We start from the raw sequence: 18387 nt of genomic DNA, 5'->3' as shown, positions 1-18387 counted from the left end.
GTTTAGGCAGACCCAGCAGGCAGGGGGTCCGTTAGGGGGTGGAGGCACCTAAGCCCCTGGTATGTCGAATGGAAGAACCTTGAGTTGAATATCATATAACGCTCCTGGAATGATCAGGATTGCACACTAATGCGTGAAGGTGGAAAGAGCTCAGACTATCAGATACGAGAGAACTTCCATTGGATCGCTCTGAATATATTCAAAGATGGGCGAATTCTCGTTCTGCATTTCAAAGACTGAGAGGCTTATTGCCCCGTGTGGGACTGTATGCTCGATCGTTTCACCTGATAAATTCATAAGCCATGAATAGGGTAGCTGAATGGGATCTAATCTCTCTGCTGATCAACTGTTTTTTATACCTGTGCAGGTTGGAATTGGGCCGAGGTAGAATAAGGGCACAATTTGATCAAGATTAACATGCACCGGAGGGGAATAAATTCTTGTTTTGAGACATTGAATTTCCGCTACGGTTGGTCTTAAGTGAACATGGGGCCGAAACTCCGACTTCGATTATCATGACCCCCAGGCATACTACTGTAGGAAATATATCCTGAATATCTGAGAAAGTCATTTTCCCTAGCCCGGCTTTCCTCTGTAAATCAGGTAGTTACTCCTTCGTCTGGGAGCGTTCGGCTAGCAAGAAAAATGTGCAAAATAGCCCCCGATTAGAGCGTCTTGGCAGGGTTCAAAACGGACCGGCAGACCAGTCACAGCGGGCGAATATGAGGCTCGAACACACCAACGAAGGCAAGGCCAGTTTTAGGGGGCTCTCTAGAGGGAAATTTGGTCGCTGCTAGCTATCTTAGTGAGGGTCTCCGTCGCCGTCGCTGGGCAGTTTTGGGTCTCTGTAGTTTGCCTCCCGGTCTCGAAAAGATCCTTTTAAGGGCCCAATCTGCCCGAGTACGAGATTTGAATCTTGTTCGTGTTCATCAGCCCTAAGGCTTTATCTGATCTTATTTTCCACCCTCAACGCCGATCAACATGCGCAGTGGGTCGGTTTGGCTGCTTGGCTTGGCTGGTGCGGCCTTGACCAACGCCTTGGCGTTGGATAAGAGGGACTCTCCTGCCGTTCTTGCAGTTCCTGTCGTTCGTGGGAAGGCGCCGAGTCCGAGCCGCCTTTTGAAGCGGTCGGAGACTGTTGATGTTGAATTTGACTCCCAAGATTCCGACGACACCAACTTCAAGTATAATGATTCCGGTGTGAACATCACTGGTGACTTCGTGACTGACACTCTGACCACTGGGGGGTGCCATGATTGATGAAATGAGGCTAGGAGTAGCCTCCGACTCCCTCACAACCAGTAAGTCAAGCCCCAGCTTACCACCGTGCTATTACTAACACAATCCTGCAATAGACACCCTGAGCCTGGGATACGGAAATACATCTTCCACCTCCCTCACCCAAGCGCTGGCCGACTCAGGCGCCATCAACTCCCCAGCCTTCAGTTTCTGGGAGGAGGGCATTCTGTTCGGCGGCGTCAACAAAGCCAAGTACGAGTAACCTCTCTACACATTTCCAATAGTGAATGGCTCGGGCCTCACCAAGGCCCTCCGCATCAACATAGACGAAATATTGATCAACGAAACCGCCCAAGACGCAACCAGCTTCCCCCTCGACGTCGTGTTCGACACCGAGGTCGGAATGACCTACGTCCCCAAGTCCGTCGCGCAAGCACTGAATGCCAAAATTGGTGCCACCAGAGTGCCAGATGAGATCGGCCAAGTCAATTTCTCTTGCAGCTCCGTTATTGAGACCAACACGATGATCGAGTTTAAGTTCGGAGACTTGGTCTACCAGTTCTGGATTGAGAATTTTATCAGTGGGAACAGACACTCTGCGGGAAGCTATGGGTATAGTGACGATCTTTGTTATTTCACAATCTGTGAGAATCTGCATCTTCAAGACGAGGGGAGCATCATTTTGGGCTCTAACTCTATGAGCCTGATCTATGCTGTGTTTGATCTTGAGAATGATGAGGTTTCGCTGGCGCTGCGGAATGGAAATGTCACTGCCGATGATATTGTCGAGATTAAGTCAGGCAAGGATGGTGTCCCTGGAGCGAAGAAGAGCGAGGCTGGTACGCACGCATATTGGAGGCAACTTGGGCGTTTGTGCTGCTCTCGCTGTTACTGCCATATGGTTCCTTGCTCTTTGATAATATGATGTGTCTCTAATTACTGTCGGCCATGAGCCGACTCACTAGACTCTATAAAATCGTTATAATGAATTTACCCGACTCTTCTTCCTCGAGCGATTATTACTAAATGTTATGAAAGAGTTCGCTATGCAATAGATCGCCGACCTGGAACACCGGGCTTAGGTTTTTTGATGCTATGAAGTGCCGAGGCACCTTCTCACATCCAAGAGCACCACGGCACAACAGCTCCTCTTTCAGCAACGTCCTTCTCTCCAAATTTCTCAACATACCACTTGCGACCCCAGCGCGCATGAGGCAGCATGTTCGCCATGGCATTGACCACAAACAAGACAGCCGGCAGCGGCAGCGGGAGTCCGAGGCGATCCGTCACAGAGGCAAACGGCACCAACCAAGGTGCTAGATTAAGCGGGGGAGCAACGGTGGCAGCCGTACTAGCAATCTTGGAGGTAGCGGAAAGGGGGTAGACAGCAAGACCAGCAATAGCGAATCCTGTCCACTCGAGCCACTCAAAGACGTAGTGCGGGTACAAGATAGAGCGGAAGACGCCAGTTGCGGGAGGAATCACGTAGACTTTGTGGTATTTGTTGCGTCCATTGTTAGGGGATGTCTTGGTGTCCGACTTCTTTGCAGAGCGCTTCTCGGCCTCGGACACTCTCATGCGGAAGAGAGATGTCTCGGAGTAGATGTTACCGATCATTCCAATAGAAAACAGTGCAGTTCCGACGACGGGCAGCGCAGCAAGGAGCGGAGAAGAGGAGGACCGAAGGGACTCGACGCCGTTGGTCACGAACCCGGGGACGGGGATCTCATAGCCAAGGATCCAGCCTACCAGACAGGACGAGTTGAACCAGTTGAATAGAACAGCACTGGACACGACAAACAGATGCATGGGCGACATGCTCGGAGCCGAGAAGAAGGGCGAGATGATGGCTCGGTTGACATAGTGGATGCAGTACAGTGCCGTGACGAGCTGGTTAGCTGCTGGCAGCTCGAATACTGAGCGTGGCGAGATGCCGAGGTTGTAGATCAGGTTTAGGGGTCCGGCAATTTCCATCAGGAACCACGCTATGCGGCCGGGCATGTTGAAGATGGAATTTTGCATGGAACCCTTGCCAGCTGGGTGCCAAGAGACCATCCATTGGATGATTGAGACCTGTGTAGTGATGTTAGCGGGGGGTTTCGGTGTATTTCAGGACTTCATGACTCAAGTCTATTTACTTACCAGTGGGAAGTACTGGAAGATCGTCAAGGCGGTATTGTAGGCTGGTGGAGAGAAGGGCAAAAACTCTGCCGCGGCGGGCACAGAGGCCCAGGCCGTTGAGAGGGCAGTTCCCATGGTGAATTTGAACAGAGGAGAAGTGTGTCAAGGGGCAAGAATACGGAGGAGAGGAGCTTTGTTTAACGTGGAATCGATTGATCGCGGGTCTGGTGATGTAACGTGACCCGATCTGGAAAGCGGTCATGATAAGCTTCCTTAGCTACATTTCGGCAGTTGCAGCTGGGATTCTGCAGGAACTAACTAACCACAACCCCGGCGCCTCCTGCAGCTAATAACGTCTACTGTACTTGAATGGTGAATGCCGGAATGCTTGTTGTCACTCATCGTCTTAGATCCTAGTCTGCTGCTTAGTCTGCTGCCGTGTCCATTGCGTCTGCGGGGGTGCCCTTCTTGCTTGTACGCTCGCTGACGAATGCTTCGATCTGGGCCTTGAGCTCCGTGTTGGGGATCACATCCTCCATCTTCAACGGGACACGGTTGAAAGGGTCGTGCGGGTCACTGAGTAAGTGCGAACGGATGGTCGAGCGGTCGATAGACATCCGAGAGTTGGGCAGGATGACGGGGTCTTCCATGAGAGTGAACATGAGAGGATCTACAGAAATTATTAGTAAAGCCACAGCTATAGGGAGAGTAGATGCCAACATACCTAAATACTCGTCCGGGATCTCACCCAGATCCTCCTCTGCTTGCTCATCCTCTGCCTTGGCGTCCATGACCTTTTTCTGCAAAGACGACCAACGGCGCAGCTCCTCGGGGGACTTCAGGGACCATTTGCGCATGATATCGGCTGCTTTCTCGAAGTTGGCAGGCTTATAAGAACGCCCATCACGGGCGACAGCAACAACGAAATTCTGCTTCCCCATCAAGTTGAGATACACATCGGTGATCTCAGTAAGCAATGCCCGGGGATTGAAACCATATTCCTGAAGGTTGTCAACGCGCAAGTTCGAACTCTTAGGTCCGACCATGGCATCGAGGTTGTAATCCAGCATGTCGGCCAGTCGTTGAACGATTTCGGGCATGGTGAAGGAGTCGGCCAGTGCCTCCGTGAATAGCTTGAGCATGGCCACGGTCTCGTTGGTCAGTTGCATGTAAGACTTTGCGCTGCGCTGCGCGGTGGCCAAGTGCTCTTCGCGTTGTTGACGGGTGGCCTGGTCCATCGAGTTGCCCTCTCGGTTGAGCTCGGTCTGGGTGTTGTGAATTGTTTTAAAAGCGCCAAATGACTCGTCAAGGACATAAGTCACGTCGTTGAGAAGCATGTTGACGAACCGAACGAAGAAGTCCAGGTTCTGGTTCGCTTGGTTGGACAGCTTCTCTCGGTAAAGAGTATTCGGCCAAATGCACTTGATGATTTGGAAAATCTCGTAACGGATATTGAACTTGTCGAAGAATTGGGTATGGGTTCCGGTGTGCTCGGCCTCAATGTAGAATTTCATGATTGCATGCAGGAGGTATTCGTTGGCAAACTCCATCGAGTTCAGCAGATCAACCAAGACACCGCGGGCACCACCCGAGCGGCTCCAGGTACCTCGAAACATGATAGAGACAAGGCCGGCCTTGAGATAAGGGTTCTTGATGTAGACAGAGCTCTCCAGGAGCGTAATGCAAAGAATAACCAGCTCGTCTCCTTGGGTTGCTGTGATAATGTGCGGCATGCACCACATGATGAACTTAAAGTTGCTCACAATATCATCGAGGAAATACTCTGGTAGGCACTTGAAAACTTCAGGTTGCTGCTCCGACAAAGGCAATGTGACCTGCTCCTTCGGGAAGTTGACGCCAGAAACAAGTCTTAAGAGCCACACGGTGACATAGCGCATGAAGAGCATCGAGCGAGCCTGCCATTGATCATCGAAGAGAAGGCCCTGCAAGCTGTACTTCAAGGCCAGGCCCAAATCAAATTTGTCTTTAAACCGCTTCAGGGTCCGCTCAAACATTGCCAGCTGAGCCGGGTTAGCAGCCCAGCGGTGTCGTTCGAGTTCGAACTTAGCGATAGAAGACTCCATGTGCCGGAGATCCTTCTCGAGTTGTTCCAATTTCTCAGTAAGTGACTCACTGCCATAATGATGAGCAGCAACGGTCAAGAAAAAGATCTCTGTGATGAAATTGGACGTCCCATCTACCTTCTTGGAATAGAAAGCGTCCGAAGCATGCTGGTCGGCGTTGATCTTGGTCTCCTCCCGCATGTCGACTCGTGAGTCTCGGTGCAGATACTCGGCATCGATCCGATCGATCTTCGTGAAAGTTGCGTCCATGAATGGCTCGCAGAGCTGGTCTAGACATGTTGTGATGTTGAACATGAATCCATCGGAGGATACAGTTTCTGGATCAACTTGCATCGCACGTCGTTTGTGGTTAATGTTCAGAGCAGTTGCGAACCAGTCCAGAACCCGGTCTCTGGCCTCCTTGGAAGCTCGGATCATGTGGTTGATCACGTCCAAGAGATCGGAGCTGAGGATCTGCTGTGTCATGCGAAGAGATCGTTGTGCGGTTAAAATATATGCAGGGTCTCGAGTCTTGGGACTGGAGAAATATTGCTTGGTGACACTGCCTTGGAGGGGCGAAAGGCGAAACCAAGGGCCGAGCAAGGTGGCCTTCTCAAATTGCGCTGGATCCCGACAAGCATTGAAGATAGACGATTCAGTGATTGCGGCGGCGATGGTAGGATGTCGGACGAGGTTGCGCAATGCCTGTATGGTCAGATTATTGGCCACTTGATACTTTAGACGGGAGGGGTAACCTACCGTAGCATATTGCTTGTAATCTTCATTGATGTCCTTTGTGGAGAGCTCCACGCTCATTTCCTCCACCGCGGAAATGAAGGCAGGTTTGAGATTTTCATCCTCTTCAAATCTTTTGACGGCCTCGCTTATGAATTCAAAGTCCATACCTTTTTCGTCCTCAGGCTCTCGCAGCAAGTGTGACGCTAATGGGGATCGTCCGGGCTTGTCCGCACTAAGAATCGTCAGCATGTCCTAATCTTCCAATTTACATGAAATCCAATCATACTTGAACATCTCCGGCATAGTGATAGCAAAGATGCAATAGCTCAAACAAAGGCGCCTTGCCTCGCAGAGCACTTGAAACTTTGGGTCGTCGTCCCGTGCTCGACGAAATCCCTTGTGGAGTTTAGTCACCCGCTTCCAGCATGGAAGCAGATAGTCCAGTGGGAGCTGAGTCTCTTGTGATGCAGCCTCCAGGAGTGCCTGATCCAAGAGCGCTGTTTCAATGCGCAATTCCTTACCTTCATCCAGCAACTCCTTTCTCAACCCCGAGAGATAAACACGATTCCCATTGTGATCCCTCTGTGATTCCTCTTTAAGAGTGAATCTAAACACCGCGCTCAAAGTCCGGTCTTCAAAGGTCTCGATGGTCTCGGTTTTTGTGGGTGGTGGAGTCCCCCCGTTCGACGGCGCGGTAGAGCGAGGACGCTCTGGTGTGGCAGCTGGAGCACTAGACGGAGCCGCAGTAGGTGTAATCTTTATCCGCTTTCCCTCGAGGTTCTGTGGTGTCTGTGCAGTGGAAGATGTCGCACTTGGAAACTCGGACGATTGCTGGGTCAACCACGAAGGGGAGGAGGCGGGGGAGGGATTCGAGGAGTTGGGAGGCGAATCTGAGGGGCCATCACCCGAGGCGGGCGAAGCATTCAGGTTTGAAAGCTTTGCAAGGCGCTTGTTGCGGATCTGTGGCACATCGTGATATTTCTCGTTAGCCATTGCGGAGAACGCGGCAATAAGTCTATAGCACGGGAGGTTGGTTAGTATCTTACCTTGTCCGCATCTGATAGCGAGTCTGACATGGCGGATTTGAGATAGAATCACGGTCTGCTACAGCAGACTCGGAGGTTGTTTCGGTTGTTCGGTGCGGGGATAGTGAAGCCGCAGCGGCGTTTGGATGAAGGAGGCTCGTGCCGGATCCGCCTTGTAAATCGGGTCAAACGTCAAAGGCGCGGCGGCGCTGTCGATGGCCCGAATATGCAGATGATGGAGCGACCGACGGGACGAACTTCATGAAACGGGCTCGCGAGCAGTGAAGGGCGAGAAGCGAGGGAAAGCTGCTCGGGGTTCGGTTGTGATCGCCGAGTTTCTGTCGTGAGTGATGGAATTTGACTAAGCAGCCGCTTGATGTTCACGAGGCGGATTCCCAGGCACACCATCGCACCTGCCAGTGCCACACTCTGTGGATAAAGCTGTAACTTTTTGGTTTGGATTTTGAAAACAATAGAAGGACCAGCAGTTTCGTATTATACGACGTAGTATTCATGTGTTAGCTAGGTATTAGAACACAAGCCAGCACCAAAACGGTCTCTCCGTGGAGAGGCTCATGCATTTCAGAGACAATGTACAAAAAGTCGAGACCTTGGGAAGAATAGAAGCAACCCCAAATACGCCATCCATCGCGCATGTGTTATCGGTATCTTCAGAGAGAGAATAATCCGAGGCAAGCCCAATTACATGGTCGTCGGGTTCAGTACTTCCCCCGGAGGTTCTCGAGCCGTCGGCAGCTCTTAAGCTCCATCGCACGGGCTTCTTTCATCTTCTCGATATCTGGGAAGAACCAACCTTGGGCCTCCTGAATTTTCCGTTCCCGAAAGTTAACCTCGCTCTCGCAATCAAACCGCAGGGCTTTGACGTGATCTAACTCGACCTGCTTATCAAGTTGGCGGAACCTGCGTGCGCTAAAGTCTTCCACGTCGACTGGGTTCACGAAATAATTAAGGTTGAGGTTGGGTGTTGTACGGCCCATGGTATGGGGTGGCTTCGCAGTGTCAAACCGGTATGACGGGCCGGAAGGAGTCGAGGAGCCGGTGAAAAGGGAGGAGAGGAGGGGGAGAACGAAGAGAATAATGAGGGGGGCGAGTTGACGAAGAAGAGTCCAGCCATCCATATTGGCTGGTGACTGCCCGGCGGCATTTGTAGCAGGTCTGCGGCGTGGGATGCCACCTCCGAATTGGTGGACTCGGAATCCGGGGCCACCGTTCATGTTGAAGACAAAACCGGGGCCACCTGCAAGTTTCAAAATTAGCTATGAATGTCCATCAAGGGTACTAGGAGAAGACTCCTTCATAAGGCCACCAGGATCTTTGCCAGTGGAAGAAAGTCTCAACAGATGAGAAGGTCGTACCAAAACCGCCACCCATTCCCCCAAATCCACCATTGAAGAAGCGATTGAATAATTCTTCAGGCGATATTTCCTCTTCGAAGGCCGGACCACGTCCTCCTGATCGCGGGAAGCCACCACCTCCGAAACCACTAAACGGAGAGGCACCGCTCGAGGCACTTGGGCCAGGGTTGAATCTGCTATCGGGGTCTCCTCCAAACTTATCATAGCGAGACTTCTTATCTTCATCCGAGAGGATCTGGAAAGCGCGCGAGACCACTGTGTAAGAGTGAGGTTAGTGAGGAAATAACGAATAGATGCCACGACTCAGCCACGCACTCTTGAAGGCCTCATCGGCGCCATCGTAACCGTTCTTATCGGGGTGTGTCAATAAAGACTGTTTCCGGTACGCCTTCTTGATCTGACTGTCGGTCGCCGAGCGCTCAACAGCCAGGATCTCGTAGAAGTCGGTGGCTCCGCATTTCCGGATTCGCAGCACAGCGGCCTTCTGCTCGGGTGTGTATTTGCGGTCCTGGTTGCCCTGGTTATGATCGCGCGACCGCGCGCCGCCATTCGCGTCGTTTCCAGACGCCTTTGCCGATGACATGTCGACCGAGGTTGGAAAAGCGTGTCGCGGAGTAAGACCGTTTGGTTGCGGGCGAGATAACGAGGGGAGGGAGAGGCGCAAAGGCGGGAGTAGGTGGCGTGGGACCGGGGACTAGGGGGTTCCCAATTCCCCAAAAAGGCTGATAGCGATAACCAGGGCTGATGGCAGCGCGCCTAGAGTGGAAAAACACTGAAATTGTTGCGATGAAGTGAAAGGCGGGCGCGGGTCGTGGCTACTTGGGAGGCGTCAAAAGGAAAAAGCATCGTCTGAGATGTTTCTGCCAAGCGTCCGAACTTCCGTCGCGCGGTATACACTTCCACTTCCAACTGCCATCTGCCTGCGACACCTCCGCAAGGGCGCGTTCTGTGCAACCTGCATCGCATTATCGAGCGGATATTTACATTGCGTCCCTTTGCTTCTATTGATCTAGTCCGCAAGAGATTCCAAGCACATCGGAAGTATCGCCCAAAACCGATCCGATCTCCACCATGGCGAAGGATTCCACCATCGAAGAGACCAAGCAGACGCTGGTCCAGCGCTTCCGCGCTTGGGGTGGTAAGTACTGAGACGTCAAGCTCAAGCATGCCCATTTAAGACCTACGGCCAGGTTTCAGTGCGTCATCACCTCATACTAACCTCATTATCTCCAGAAAACTCGTTCCCGCCGACAATCCTCGCATCTCTCATATTCGCGCAGCATGCGCGTCCATTCCAGTTCTTCCCGATGCTCTTCCCGCCTGTCCTCCTCTTCTCCAGCTATGCGAACCTTTCGGGATTCAAGACGGAGAGCGCCGGTATCAGCGCGGCTTGGTCCGGTCTGTATCTGCTGCTTGCGGCCCGTCGTCGCCAGCCGATGATGAAGAAGTTCGGCACTCGAGGTGTTGTGCGTGGTGCGACCATGGGTCTCTGCCTGGTTCAAATGATCGGAGGTGGACTGGCTTACACCCTCGGAAAGAAGGAGGGCGAGGAGGACGAGTCCTCAATGTGATGTGACTGGAAAACTGCTGTGGTGGACCACCACATCTCAAAAGTGTACAATATGCGGCTTGAAACGATTCAAGCTGCCTTCACGATGCATGAAATCGAGCAAATGTCGGCGCCTATGGATCGGGATGATACTGGTGGCACATGTACGATATTTTTTTCCCGGAGATAGCTTGCCAATATCACAAATCAACTTTGATTATGCCACTACACTTAAATTTCTACATTATATCTTCTACGGCCAATGTTCCCCCGCAGAAACCCAAAATACTATCATAGACAATAATCACAGATAGAAGGGGTTATATTTGGCTGGTATATCCAATGTTACTATAGTCATCCTCAGCAAAGGCTAGATTCGAGTGCCCGGGCTGTGAGCACTATATGGCTTCTCCGACAGCAAGTACTGCCGCACATTCTCTGAAACAAGCCACTCCAGGTCCTCTATGGCAGATTGTATCGCCTCTCGCGCCCGGGTAGAGCTGATAGAAGGCTCATTGGCTTTCCTGCCTTCGACGAGCTGGATCTTCTGGGCCCATTCCCGCGGTCCCTCTTCGCTTTCTCGATCGCCGCGTGCAAGCGCACGGAGGAATTCCTGTTGATCTTCCATACTTCCCCAATCATCACTTGGCCGCATTGTCACGCGCAAGCGATGTTTTGAAAATAGCGAGTTCAAGGGCTTCAGCGTATGTTCTGGCGGGTAATACTTAGTGTCGAAGATGCGGATCAGGGTATCGTACCCGGTGAGGTGGACCTGCTCCAGCGGAGTGGAATAACAACCTGATTCCTCAATTGCGGTGGCTTTGTCGATGAAAAAAGGCTTTTTGGTCACACATATATCAATAGTCGGGAGGTCTCTGTTGAGATGAGAGCTTTCTGACGCGCTGTTGGTTGCCAAGTGGGTGCGCAAATCGTGTGCAAACAATTCCATCATGGCGAGGCGATCCTCGAAAGAGGCGGGCTTCGTGGGTTTATCGGCATTTTGTGTCGCAAGCAGAAGAAGCAGGCGAGAACTTGGATTTAGATGATCTCGTAGGGCGGAACTGGCAATGCGGAGGTGGGCGCGAGTTGGAGGATTGAAAGACGAGTCCAGCACGAAGAGCGTCTTTGCTGGCGGGGAGCGCTCAGGAATGCTGGCGAGCACCTCAAAGTCTCGCGATGATGCGTTAAATCGCTTGAGAAGCGATGTATACTGCGTGCGCAGAGTCTGGAAGGGCGCCATGCTGGGAGATGTGTGAACAATCCAATTGTCCCGCCCTGGCGCGCTTCATGGAACAGTCGATAAGATAGCGGTGATCCTCGGCCTCGCCACACTTCGTTTCTCCACACTTTGACCCTCCAAAAGGGATGGGGCGCCCTGCTACGGTCTCTGCATGGCTGAGCTGAGATGCCATCGGGCTTCACGCGGTACATCGATGTGGCTGTGCAGTCCTTTCACTTGAACCCTCAGCAGGCACCCAGAAACTCACTTCCCAGACCTGAAATTATTTCGAATGGAGCACCACGTTGACACGCTTCGAGAAGCATGCGCTGACCCAGATGCACTGTTTGCGATTCCTCATGAAGACCTGCTGCGCCTGATCTACAGGGGATTCTCAATCGATATTGACCGCCTGAAACGGGCATATTCAATTCGCGACAATGGATACTGTTTGCCTTCCTCGTCGTCACCCTCGAGAATAATCTACGATGAAGACTATGACGAGGTCAATCGGACGCTGGTGGGGTTTCTTGCTTTGCGTTGGATTCATCTTGGACAATACGACGAGTTTGTAGCTTCGCAGCCGCCTGAGGCTCGACTGACCAGGGAATCATTTGACTGGATTCGGGAATTCTACACGCAAACAGTTGCCAACTCGGATACGCTCTACGTGCTGATCGTGTCAATCGTCATCAATGACCTTGGCAAAGACCCGCAACTTGCCTCCGACTACGGAAAGCTGACTGGCGAGGACATCTCCGAGATGAATCACGATGCAGTCCTTCTGGAGGCGTGTAACATTGGTCTTGTTCAGTCTCTTCAAAACCTGCCATCTCCAGACCAGGAGGATGTCATGAGTGCAATCAAACTAGGCGCCACTTTCAATTTTGGTCAGCTGGCCCAAGCAGAGAATGCACCTATCTGTCTATCAAGTCTCCTGCAGATGAAGGACAACCTACGCAGCTTTCACATCCGGTTCATGGAGCAACTACTCGACATATCTGGCGCAGCAGGCCACATGGACTGGACCTGCGCCAAGAAGCTCATCCAGCCAATATTTGATTCCTATCGCAATGTCTATGATGCGTGCCAGGGTGTGATATCAGGAAGCCTTGATCTTCGAGGTGCATATGACCTCGTTCTCATTCGGCGAGCCGAGTTCCTTTACAACAAGGGCCTCCGGCTGCTTTGCGTGAGCGATTCTCCGAGTGACCGCGCTGTGGCGCGCTTATTGTGTATGGGCAATGTGGCAACTCTGGAGAAAGTGCGTTTGTTTGAAGAAACTTGGAATGCTCTAGAGGACCCGTACCGGGAGGATCTGGTACATGCCTTGAATATCGATGGCCAGAGAGGCAAGCCAGCAGTGCAGCCAACATATATGCCTGCATTTCTTACCCGAATCACTGACAAGAGAGCGCTGCAATGCGCTTTGCGATACCTTTGTCGGATTATGATTGCGAATGATTCCGAAGATGAATCAGTCGTCATCATAGAGAGGAGTGTGCTGGGAGTTATGAAGATGTACGTGGAGACTGGACTATTCGATAAGGATCCTACGATCTTGGAGAATATTGATATACCGGAGGGAGTATCTGCTCAATCAGAGTCAAGTTAGAGGCTACAAGGTCTATGCATTGATCTCAGGTCTCATTCCAATGTGTTGATACGTGAAAAGAAATGAATTAAAAAAGGCTTCCATGGTATACAAAGCCGGCAATATCAAACAAGTTCAGAATTTCAAGCGGTGACTGAATGAACGGCCGGAACTTTAACTGACTGCGGAGGCAGCGGGAATTCCTTTTCCTGGAAGAGCCGTCGAGTCTCACTCACCTCCCCTTGACTGGCCAAACTAATCTTCAACCAGTCGTTGGGAGTTGCCTGATCCTCGAGCGAGGACCGCATGCGAACCACACACTCTCGGTAGAGACAATTCGTCTCAAAGCGCCAACTGCAAAGCAGAGACCGCACCATGCCCCCCTCCCGTCCGCAAATCAAGGCCACGACTGGCGGTCTCTCTGCAGCAATGACCGTCACTGTCATGTCTCCTGTATCGACAATGGTGAACAGACGATGCGACTTGGGGATGTTAAGCTTCGTCCTCTGTTCTTTCCAGTAATGCGAGCCCATGGGCTCACCGTCTTCATCTCGAGGCTCAATACCAACCCGCAGACTCCGATGCCGAAGGCTCTTCGAAAATATCGACGAAGAGGCCGCATACGAGAGACGAGCATTATAATTACCATATATCTCCTTCTCTATTTCTCGAAGAGTCATCGTCCCTTCAAACCCAACGAGATGGCAGGCGACTCGAGATGATCCGCCGTGGCAAAGCTGACGTACTGCCAGCGGGCTGAACCAGGAGATTGCCCATCCGACCCCGACGTATATCGCCGTACCATACAGATAGGAGCCGACGCTGATCTTGAGATCCCGAGAGGAGCTCGTGTTGTTGGCCATTGCGAAGGACACGGCCGTCGACAAGAGACCGAGGGCGGTTAGGAAGAACCATGCGCCGACATACACGACTGTCTGTGATAAGGTTGTGCGGAAACTGGCTAGGTCCTGTGCGTATCGCATTCTAGGAAATTTCTTCCATCGGATTGGGATTCCACGACAGCGGTCGGTGATGACGGTGGGCGTGAATGGGTCGTTGCCAATACCAACGACATCACAGAGTGGATTGATGTCCCAAAGATGAACGGAGTACTGGTCGCGGTCAGCGATATTCCGCAAGAGCTTGTCGCTGCTCGCCAATTTATAGCCTCCGGCGGCCTGGAGTTGTCGCTGTTCCTCTGGATCACCATATCCCGGCCACAGACAGAGCAGGCGCTCGAGGAGTTGATTGCTATCGTTCACAAGTGAAAGTCGTGCCACGGCCTGGAAAACATCTTCATCGATATCGGGGGTGAGTCGGTATGCCAGCAGCCCCATCGCGGCATATGCCAGCTCCACTGTGCTTTCGCCTCTGGTACCAGAACCAGACGTGAGCTGAGCCAGAGCCTGAATTGCGAATGTGAAAAGTTGAAGCTCACTCAACTTAGTCTTGTTGGTATAATGATTGACGAGGTGGGTGATTGCATCTTCGTGGTCTTCCTCATGACCAGTCAAGTGATAACGAGACGGATGACCCGCCCAGAAGCTGTGGTACATGTCGGTCAACAACACATTGTTGATCTGCATTTCATGATCTTCCGGCGTGGCTGTGAATGGGGAGATGCAGTATCGAGTTTTCTCCGCAGCAAGCAATACCTCTGGCAGTGTCCAGATCCGTTGACCCCAAGTCCTCTTGCTCTCCGAGTCGTCACTGGGTAGGACCACATATACCCGCTTTGCACAGCGCACCGCGTCGCAAATCGAGTTGATATCCTTGGTCATCTCGGAGTCGGGGCTGATGATGATATTTCTCTTCACGCCATTCTGAACAACGGTGGGAGGTTCAGATGCAACACAGTCCATATCAACCCAAAAGGCTTCCACTGGAGGATCCCTGGCGTCACGGAGCTCGTTTTCGTATTTCAAAACACCTTCGGCCACGCGATAGAAGAATGGTCTTAGTTCCTCATCGCGAACTTTAGGAAAGTTCGCGCGTGAGAAACTCAGGAATACGTATGGTTGTAGCATACCAGTATGTTTGTCGCGAAGATTGTCTGTCTTCCTCACCACCCATTTGCCAGTTGACTCATCCTTGACAACGAGCCGGCGAGGAATCATAAGCTTTGTGACGGTCGTTTGAGGCTTCGTATTCTCTGGCGACTGGTCCAACATATTGACAGCATGTCGCGGCCATTCCCAGTGCACATTCTCATAAAAATCATAAGAGTCAGCAGCACCAGAATCATTCCAGGGCGCGGTGATGACCTGGAAAGATAACATGAGTTGGATGATCCAGGCAAAAGCCAAGGTGCAAATTGTCGAGGCTATGAGATGCACCGTGGTCTGCACGATTCTACACCCAACGCTCATTTTCTTCCGACGGATCTCCTCGGCCTTCTCATCATCTTCATCCACGAATCCACCATCATATCGTTCAAATCGAAATGGGTTCAGGCAAAACTCGGCAAGTCGGACGACGAATGGAATGTTTCCATTGATCTTGCTGTGACCCCAATGACGATCTCGGGTGTCTTTCTGAGCTTCGGGGGTGGCTTGCACCACCAGTCGACGCGGTATATCCTTCGTTGTGCTATAGTAGGTGTCCAGGTCGGGGTATTTCTCGTGGTCGTTTTCTCCGTATATGTTCATGTATCGCAGCTTCTTCTCTTGGCCCTCAACTTTCTCCAGCTCCGCCATGCGATCTTCAATCCTTTCCGGTGCGAGATACGGGCGTCGGTACCGAATGCCTGCTGTTTTGTGGTGTCCGCCATCATATTGTCTTGCGACATGTCTTCTCCACTTCTCTCTTTCGCGTTGACCCTTGGTCTTCCCGGAAGACAGAACAGCTCCCATTGTGCCGAAATCAGGCTCAGTATCTACAGGAGACCAAGCAGACTAAGCAGAGATACGAGATATCCAAACGCGACCAACTTACATCGAGGGCGCCGGTGGGGGCTATAGAGATTTTATCGCTCATCCATACAACTGGGACGGAGCATTTCTAAGCATGGCAATGCATTAATCAGGGGCACTAGAGCCGCAAAACTAAAGATTATGGCGGCAAGCATAACCCCAACATGTCCAACTGTGCCGGCATCGCATGCTGCAGACGTTACGGGTCACATACTAGCCAATCCGCAGGCTCGACCAACGCCTCGAGCCCTCCAGGACAATATGGGCCGTTCTTCTTGTTCCTATTTAGGCTTTTGGCCCCCGGCAAGTTCGAACGAAAAGGGGATGTCAGCATCGCTAGCGCGACTTTGCCTTTGTAAGCCATCAACCGTGAAGGGTCTTCCCTCCAGACCCTGGCAGCTGGACGTTCTATATGGGTCGAGCACGCAGTCTACACACAGAGATCTACGACGCAAGAACTATTCTCCATGCCGCCAAACGGACAGGAATGAGAAAGAGATAGGGCGGAGCGCCACTTTGACCTACCATGTTTCATGAATCACGCGAACCTCGTATCGCACGGAGATCGACTCAGCCCGGGTCTTGGTTACGGTTACGGCCCGACAGCCCTTATTTCCATTGGTCCAGGTGACTCACCTGGGTGAAGCATCGACAAGCAAGTTGGCGCTAACCAGAAGCTAAAAGTCCTCCCTTGGCTGCAGAACAGCGGGGCCCAGTTTCCACTTTCTGCTTTCCCAACCGGCTCGTGGGAATTGATGGGCATTACTAGACCGGTAATGGCAACTGCTTGGGTCTCACACGTGTGGCCTGCGTCGTCGAGGCCCTCCGTTGCTTTTTCCAGGCCTGCGAACCTATCACTGGGTCGCCTGGGATCCTGCAGGTAAGCAGCCACAAGCGTGTCTGAGGTTGCGAAGACGAAGACATATCGGCTTTTGCGTCGGCGTGATTACGGATTGATAAACCTCTGCTGCTTTTGTTCTTTGGTTCGTTGTTGGGAGCTAGTTTTAATTTTTGCTTCACGGCGAATTATGCGCGGCCCCTGCGAATAGACATTTGTCTGCGTGCTTACGATATCTTCACGTCCGAACATAAGAAACACCAGTCTTGACAATCGCTCATATTCGCGTCTACTTTCGGCTCGGGCATGTCTTATGTATCCCTGGCATGAAAGGCTAAAGTCATGGGCCCAGGGTACGGGCCTTCGCATCGATGCCCTCGGCCTCGTCACGCTGCTCGGCGCGGAGGAAATGGACCGCAGTATCGGTCGGCTGATGTCGAGCGAATATTTCGACTATCTACCATTACTCGGAGCCTTCGTCGTCGCAGGAAACCGATTCACAGAAAGAAAGACCGGCTTCACACTTTACAACATCACGGCGGGGATCGTGACGCATGAATTGGCCGGATGGGTTTCGCGATGGATACAAACACAGGATCTCCACAAGGTCCGCAGCAAAGTGACCTGGGAGGTTGTCGATCGGCCTCGCCGGTGGAAATGGATCAAATTCATCGTTGGCTTTGTCATGATCAGTTTACCGCTACACGGTATACTGATCGCCTTCACCGTGCTGTCCGCTGACTGGTGGGGCTTTGCGAATGTTGTCGCGATGATTATCTCGGTGATTGTGCGATGTGCACAAGTATCCGAGAACCAAGCCGGGATAGACAAGAATGTCCTGGATGCAAGGAAAGTAGCTCAAGACAAAATGTCGGAATATGACCAGGCAATGGCGAAGATCGAGGAGCGACGTCGAAAGGGAGAGAACATGGAGGGAATCAAACTCCCGTCTGAACCTACTGATTTCGATATTGCAAAGGTCATCGTCGTGACGGAGGAATCCAAAGTCGTCACGCTTGCTGCGCCTAATTATCTTGTCAAATCGATCTTCACGGCATACCCGCGCATTCCGAATCGCTTACTTTACCTCTTCTGCCGTATCATCGGGTGGATCGCATTCGCCGTGCATGTCATCAGTATCGGCATGGCGGAACTCCCGACGCAAATCTGTTCGGTCGTCCTCATAATCGTTGCCACGGTCCTGACGGGGTACAATGTTGGTTGTGAGGACTCGAAGCTGTGGTTGAATATCCGGAAGAAGATGGGATATAGTCCCTGCGAGGACCAGCCGCTGACTTGTTGGGTTACCTCCAAATTGAAGGTCACTATATCTTCATATCCGGAAGAGTGGACGAGGTGGAGCCCACCTCCGAAAGAGCAAGTGCATCAAAGGATAGAGGAGGTGCAGGAGAAGGGATCGAAGCGGTCGTGGGGTAGGAAAAAGACTTCAGTCGATATAGAGAGCCCCCCGCCACATAATAGTCCAGAGCCGATTCAGGAACGGCGTCAGGACCTTTATGTTTGGCTGGACTTGACAAAGGAGCAGGACGACTGCCTTAGTGCATGGGGGTTGATCCCTCATAGCGCGGAATGGAAAAACGGATATCAGGAGAAGAAGAAGATCCATCGTCAGAGGACTTTGGCTATGACAGGCCCGGCGAGGACATTATAGCATAATGATAATGATAAAATGAAAAGTTCAAAGCCTGCTGT

The 18387-nt window shown here is 51.9% G+C and overlaps 9 protein-coding genes across 9 annotated transcripts; 4 read left to right on the top strand and 5 right to left on the bottom strand.

Moving 5' to 3' along the window:
- Positions 1-981: 981 nt before the first annotated feature.
- Positions 982-2294, top strand: N7532_000344 (uncharacterized protein; the record flags this gene model as incomplete). Its single annotated transcript, XM_056612848.1, has 5 exons — positions 982-1213; positions 1275-1301; positions 1356-1445; positions 1524-2078; positions 2278-2294. 5 exons carry the CDS (start codon positions 982-984, stop codon positions 2292-2294), a joined length of 921 nt encoding a protein of 306 aa, XP_056480072.1.
- Positions 2295-2355: 61 nt separating this feature from the next.
- Positions 2356-3495, bottom strand: N7532_000343 (3-oxo-5-alpha-steroid 4-dehydrogenase family protein; the record flags this gene model as incomplete). The annotated part of the gene is made up of 2 exons (XM_056612847.1): positions 2356-3312; positions 3382-3495. 2 exons carry the CDS (start codon positions 3493-3495, stop codon positions 2356-2358), a joined length of 1071 nt encoding a protein of 356 aa, XP_056480071.1.
- Positions 3496-3785: 290 nt separating this feature from the next.
- Positions 3786-7237, bottom strand: N7532_000342 (ubiquitin-ubiquitin ligase UFD2; the record flags this gene model as incomplete). The annotated part of the gene is made up of 5 exons (XM_056612846.1): positions 3786-4030; positions 4085-6128; positions 6183-6393; positions 6448-7121; positions 7208-7237. The coding sequence occupies 5 exons, from the start codon at positions 7235-7237 to the stop codon at positions 3786-3788; spliced, it is 3204 nt and encodes a 1067-aa protein (XP_056480070.1).
- Positions 7238-7905: 668 nt separating this feature from the next.
- On the bottom strand, positions 7906-9145 carry N7532_000341 (J domain-containing protein; the record flags this gene model as incomplete). The annotated part of the gene is made up of 3 exons (XM_056612845.1): positions 7906-8444; positions 8563-8817; positions 8878-9145. 3 exons carry the CDS (start codon positions 9143-9145, stop codon positions 7906-7908), a joined length of 1062 nt encoding a protein of 353 aa, XP_056480069.1.
- A 488-nt stretch (positions 9146-9633) lies between these two features.
- Positions 9634-10133, top strand: N7532_000340 (uncharacterized protein; the record flags this gene model as incomplete). Its single annotated transcript, XM_056612844.1, has 2 exons — positions 9634-9700; positions 9796-10133. 2 exons carry the CDS (start codon positions 9634-9636, stop codon positions 10131-10133), a joined length of 405 nt encoding a protein of 134 aa, XP_056480068.1.
- A 348-nt stretch (positions 10134-10481) lies between these two features.
- On the bottom strand, positions 10482-11351 carry N7532_000339 (nicotinate-nicotinamide nucleotide adenylyltransferase; the record flags this gene model as incomplete). The annotated part of the gene is made up of 1 exon (XM_056612843.1): positions 10482-11351. One exon carries the CDS (start codon positions 11349-11351, stop codon positions 10482-10484), a length of 870 nt encoding a protein of 289 aa, XP_056480067.1.
- Positions 11352-11622: 271 nt separating this feature from the next.
- On the top strand, positions 11623-12945 carry N7532_000338 (uncharacterized protein; the record flags this gene model as incomplete). Its single annotated transcript, XM_056612842.1, has 1 exon — positions 11623-12945. The coding sequence occupies one exon, from the start codon at positions 11623-11625 to the stop codon at positions 12943-12945; it is 1323 nt and encodes a 440-aa protein (XP_056480066.1).
- Positions 12946-13067: 122 nt separating this feature from the next.
- Positions 13068-15776, bottom strand: N7532_000337 (uncharacterized protein; the record flags this gene model as incomplete). Its single annotated transcript, XM_056612841.1, has 1 exon — positions 13068-15776. One exon carries the CDS (start codon positions 15774-15776, stop codon positions 13068-13070), a length of 2709 nt encoding a protein of 902 aa, XP_056480065.1.
- A 1211-nt stretch (positions 15777-16987) lies between these two features.
- N7532_000336 (uncharacterized protein) lies at positions 16988-18346 on the top strand (the record flags this gene model as incomplete). The annotated part of the gene is made up of 1 exon (XM_056612840.1): positions 16988-18346. The coding sequence occupies one exon, from the start codon at positions 16988-16990 to the stop codon at positions 18344-18346; it is 1359 nt and encodes a 452-aa protein (XP_056480064.1).
- Positions 18347-18387: the final 41 nt, after the last annotated feature.

This window comes from Penicillium argentinense (genome assembly GCF_028826775.1).
Source record: "Penicillium argentinense strain IBT 30761 chromosome Unknown utg000001l_segment0_segment0, whole genome shotgun sequence".
NCBI classification, from domain to species: Eukaryota; Fungi; Ascomycota; class Eurotiomycetes; order Eurotiales; family Aspergillaceae; genus Penicillium; species Penicillium argentinense.
Note: the sequence above shows the minus strand (reverse complement) of the source record. Positions and strands in the feature narration are given on the sequence as shown.